Genomic DNA, 5,000 nt, shown 5'->3' with positions numbered 1-5,000 from the left:
TCTTGTTTGCATGACCTAAGAACAGTCAAGTAACTGGCTATCTTAGCTCAAATGCTTGGAATAATATTATAACTTTTGATGAAAAACTCGCTAACATATTTAAAGTCAATTAAAAAATTTCAATGCCCAGTTTCGACTGTCAAAAGATATTTTTAATAAAGCCCTGGCCTTCACCTCTTCCAATTTTTCCGTTAAAAACACGCACACAAACTGCAAATTACATCCTCCAAAGAGTCGAGTCAACACGTATTACAGAAAATGGAGATTTTGACTTACTCCAACTGGTCTGTCTCTACATGGCTCCATTCTACATTAAAAGAATTTGCAAGGCCTGAAAGGATCATTGGTGCTCAATTCTAGCCCTACAAGTGTCCCTTCCCACCCATCTAGATCTTGACCTAGTGCTAATTTCCTACGGGAGTGCAATACGGAACAGGCTCCAGCACAGCCCGATAACGTCCGGGGCCCGAGGACCAACTACAAGGCAACTTCCCTGCCTGCAGGCGACAGGCGGGCAGTGACGCGAGAGCCTAGGTAAGTCACCTTTTCGCCAGCGGACTCCAAGAGTAAAACAAACGGGGGCGAAGGAGGGGGGTGTAGTATAGGGCGGGAAGGAGAGTTGATTCGCTTCATCATCTGCCTCCGCACACGCGCCTACTTTTCGTCGCACCCTCTGTTCTCAAAGAGCCTCAGATTCAACCGTTCCTAATACAAATTAATCTGAGTTCTCCTCCCCGAAGGGATATCAAATTGGGCGGGAGCTCCCGCGAACTCTGACCTGGCGCCTCCGCGATAGGACCCGGAGGGAGGACTGGGGGTGGGGCGTGCGCCCGCTTTCCCAAGAAAAGCCGCTAAACGCTGCTTCCTGTCCTCCTCTCCCTAGGCAGTTCTCCTAAGGCATACACCCGCCGCCCCCCCAAACCGTACTCTTCGTGCCCTCCAGCCGCCAGTCACCTCGGGGCTTCCCTCCAGCCTCCCCTAGGGACTTCCTCCTCGCGGCTCCACTAGGCCCCAGGACCCAGCGGCACGCGCGGCGCTCGCCTTGCCGACCCCGCCAGGCAGGCGGGCAGCAAAGCACCGCTCCGGCCCATTCCCGCCGCCATTTTCCGGCCACCGTCGCCGCCGCGTAGGGGGGACGATCCCGGAGGAGGAGACTGCGCAGGGGCGCACCGGTCTTCCCCGCAGCGCAGAGGGGGCGTCCGCCAGCACCAGGGATCCTCAGGATCTCCGAAGCCTCCCTTCACTGGCTACCCTGTCCCAAGTTTAGGCCTCTACCCGGCCTTACGAAATAGCCCCGCGTCTCATCCCAGATCCTCGCGCTTCTACTTACGCGGAAGAATCCCGCGTCCATCTTGCTGCCTCGCTCGGAGATCGCTCCCTATCCCAGGGTGCACCGCGCCGCCGCGACGGAGGGCGGGACCGACAGAGGGGAAAGCCGAGCGCCGGGACGCAGCGCGCGCCGCTCCACCCGCCCCCTCTGGCCAACACGACGCCGCGCCTGCTCAGTGCGCTGAGAGCCCGCTACGCGTGCGCACGAGCGCCTGTGGGCGGGCTTCTGTCGGACCTGAGGCTCCCTAGTAACCAGTGGGGGAGGTGAGCCAGGCGATCGCAGCCAATGGGTGCCAGAGGGAGAGTCGTCTGGTCGCCCCTCCCTACGAATCCTTTTGTGGCGCGTGACCTGCCTTGTTCGCGCAACATGACATGACCCATTCTTCTACCCGTAGTAGGGGAGGCCTCCCGCTTGGGGGTTCCATGAGGCGATTGAAGAGAGACTGTTACCTCAGAGTGACGCTGGGGAGGCGGCCCGTGCGCGGCCCCCGCGCTAGTGAGGAAGCCCTGCGGCCTCCCTTGCCATTGTAAAAGTTGTGACTGTGTGGGTTTGACGAGTTTTCTATTAATGAGGATTGGCTCTAAAGGAGTCGAGCCATGTGGTGTAAACGCAATCTGCACTCTAGCTCAATTTGCTCGCCGTTTGGAAGAAGCTGGAGTGTCCGTTAGCTGAGTTTCGTTTCTGCTGCCAGGGAAGCACGCTAAGGGCGGGAAGCCCGAGACAGAGCCCTGGCCCTCGGGCTGCGTGTCGGGCGGGGGCGCTGACGCGGAGGAGCTGCGGGCGCCCCGGCGGCTGCCACCTCGGGGCGCCTCTCTTGCCCAGCTCTGCTCCCTCAGTGCCTTTGCTCTGGCCGGAAGGATCTTGCACGAGTGGATGCGCTCTGCCAGGTTTTCAGCAAGCGTTCGCTCACTCTCCCGTCTCGCTTCTTAGCGAGAAAGCAGTTGATCCTTTCTCAGAGAGGCCTTCTCTGGCCATCTTTCGTAAAATTTCCTCCCACACAAACGTTCTCGCCTCCTTTTCCTACACTTTCTTCAGGGCATTTATCACATCTGCAAGTGTCTGTTTGTTGTGGCTTTAAGCTCCAGCTATTTGCTGCCGACATCCATGTATCTCCAGCTCAGACTTCTTTCCTGTACTTCTACAGGCAGCTGCCCAGTTGACATTCCCCCCTGGACGCCTAATAGACATCACAAACTTAACATGACCATGCTGAATTCCGGATTGATTCCTCCTCTCTCCCTTTGCACCAAAACCCAAAACAAAGGACCTGACCCTCCCAAGGTCGTCCCTGTCTCAGTTGATGGCATTATCTTTCTCTTTGTGTAGGACAGAATCCTTAGTGTTCTATTGGACTCCTCTTTCCTTTACATCCCACTTCCAAACCATCCAGAAACCTATTCTCCCATAATGGTGGTTCAGAGTACCATCATCTCTCGCCTGAACTGCACCAGCCTCCTGACTGGTCTCCGGCTTCTACCCTTGGCACTCAGCATCTGCTCTGAATGCAGCTGGCAGGGAAATCCTGTTAGAAAACCTTAGACAATTTCATCTCAAAACCCTCCAATGGCCTTTCTTTGTTCTTAGAGCAAAAACCCAAATTCTACCTGATGCTCCTTATGTCTTCTTTGACCTCATCTAGTGCCATTCAGTGAAGGAAGGCTAAAACAGGATGACTAATAAGAACCATAGAGAACAGTCAGTAAAATGCAGGGCGTTGTGATTTCAAAATTCCATCTGGTCAAGTGGCTTGTTCTGTGGAGGCCAGTCACTTCCCTGTCTTTGATTCTCACAGTTTTCATTCATTCAACAAATTTTTATTGAGCCTGTACCATGTGTCACTTTTCTAGGTCCTAGGGACACAGTGAACAAAACAGACAAAACACCCTGACTTTAGGGAGCTTACATTCTAGTGTGGGGAAGAGACAATAAACGAACATTAAAAATAGGTTAAACAAATATTAAGTGATAAATACTATGGAAAAAATAGAGTAGAGTAAGGGGCATCAGGATGCAGAGAGGGCGTGTGAAGCAATTTCCAATGGGGCAGCAGAGTAGGCCTGAGTGACAGTTGAGTAAAAACTTGAAGTTTGCTAAGTAGATACTTGGGAGAAATGTTACAGCCATGGATTCTATCAGTAAGGGTCTGCCCTGAAAAACCTGCAGAGACAGACGAGCCATCTCACTGACGATCCCTGCAGGTGCAGTGGAGAACTACTTGGCAGTGAAGGTTTTTGTGGACACCACCTCCTGCTCACTTTGATGCTGTGCAGATCTAAATAGATCTTAAAGCCAAGAAACCATCCCCAGTGAAACCACTAGTGTGTCTTTTGCTAAGTCTGGTCTTTAAGTCCTCAAATAAACTCTGAGCCTCAAAAAGCTAATAGCCATCCAACCTTGGTGCAGATCTTCTAGGCACATACTCAGATTTTTCCATTTCATCAACCGCTTTGGGTCATTGCTTGGTGATTACTGTTGATGGTATAGGTGTTTCACCTATTGCTTATTCCCTCCATTCTTCAGAATCACCCCTACTGAAAACTCATCCCATAGGCAGGTGCAGCTTTTGTAATTTTCTTATCACTTTCATCTTTGTTATCATCTCCACTTTTGTTTCTATCATTTACCTCTTCCTTTCAGCTCTGCTTTTGTGTTACCATATATAACAGGGTTAACAATCTTCATAAAATACCTCAAAAACTAAGTGCAAACTTACCAAGCAAGCTATGTATGGACTAAAGTAATCTGATAGCTGAGATGAAATAGACTAATGGATAGAAACTTGTGCATTTTGCTGTGGAAGATGTCTTTGAGCACATCAGTGAGTGTATTAGTTATCTATTGCTGCATAACAAATACTCCCCAAATTTAGCAACTTAAAACAGTAAGTATTTGTTATGTCATACTGTTTCTGTGCTTCAGGAATCTGGAGAGGCTTAGTGGGGTGGTTCTGGCTCACACAACTAAGCTGTAATCTCTCAAGAGGCTGATCTTCCAAGAGGACATAGTCAAGGCTACATTCAACAGAGGCTAGAAGATGTTTCCAGTAAAGCTCACTCATGGCTATTGGCCCCTGGGGCCTCAGTTCCTTGCCAAATTGACCTATCTATAGGGTTGCTTGGGTATCCTCATGACATAGCAGCTGGCTTCCCACAGAGCAAATGATCCCAAAGAGCAAGACAGAAGCTACAATGTCTTTTATGACATAACCTCATAAGTCATATACATAGTTTTCACAATATCATATTGGTTACACAGGTTACCCCTACTTGGTGTTGGAGGGGACTACACAAGGACATGAATACTAGCAGGGGAGGATCATTGAGGGGGGTCATCTTGTAGCTACTGTAGTATTTGTAAGTTGAAAATATGTAAGTACAGCAGCTTGAATACTTCTGGAAGTAGAATGAACTGTATTCTTTCTCTCCTCTCAAGACCTTTGCACATAGTCTATCCCCTTGGTCTGAAACCACTGCTCCCTCCCTTTCAGCCCTTCCTTTGCCCTCCTCGCCTTGCCTTTCTACCCATAACAACACACCCCCCCATTTTTTTTTTTTTTTTTGAGACATGATCTCACTCTGTCACCCAGCTGGAGTCTAGTGGTGTGATCACAGCTGACTGCAGCCTTGAACTTCTGGGCTGGGATTATAGACATGAGCCACCTCACCCGGCC

General features: G+C 50.4%; 1 protein-coding gene across 9 annotated transcripts in view; it reads right to left on the bottom strand.

The window, feature by feature from the left end:
* Positions 1–1,494, bottom strand: part of SRRM1 (serine/arginine repetitive matrix 1) — a 28,569-nt gene extending 27,075 nt beyond the window's left edge. For 5 of the 9 annotated variants that reach the window (XM_012650917.1, XM_012650919.1, XM_012650918.1 and 2 more), the window contains exon 1: positions 1,331–1,494. In XM_012650917.1, coding sequence (XP_012506371.1) covers positions 1,331–1,351 — 21 coding nt within the window. In that variant the 5' untranslated portion in view covers positions 1,352–1,494. Of the gene's footprint in view, positions 1–543; positions 565–954; positions 1,129–1,330 lie in introns of those variants that run through there. The other 4 variants (XM_012650926.1, XM_012650925.1, XM_012650923.1 and 1 more) reach the window with 4 other exon arrangements.
* Positions 1,495–5,000: the final 3,506 nt, after the last annotated feature.

The sequence above is a fragment of the Propithecus coquereli genome, unplaced genomic scaffold (assembly GCF_000956105.1).
Source record: "Propithecus coquereli isolate 6110/MARCELLA unplaced genomic scaffold, Pcoq_1.0 Scaffold341, whole genome shotgun sequence".
NCBI classification, from domain to species: domain Eukaryota; kingdom Metazoa; phylum Chordata; class Mammalia; order Primates; family Indriidae; genus Propithecus; species Propithecus coquereli.
This window is presented reverse-complemented; position numbering and strand designations above follow the sequence as displayed.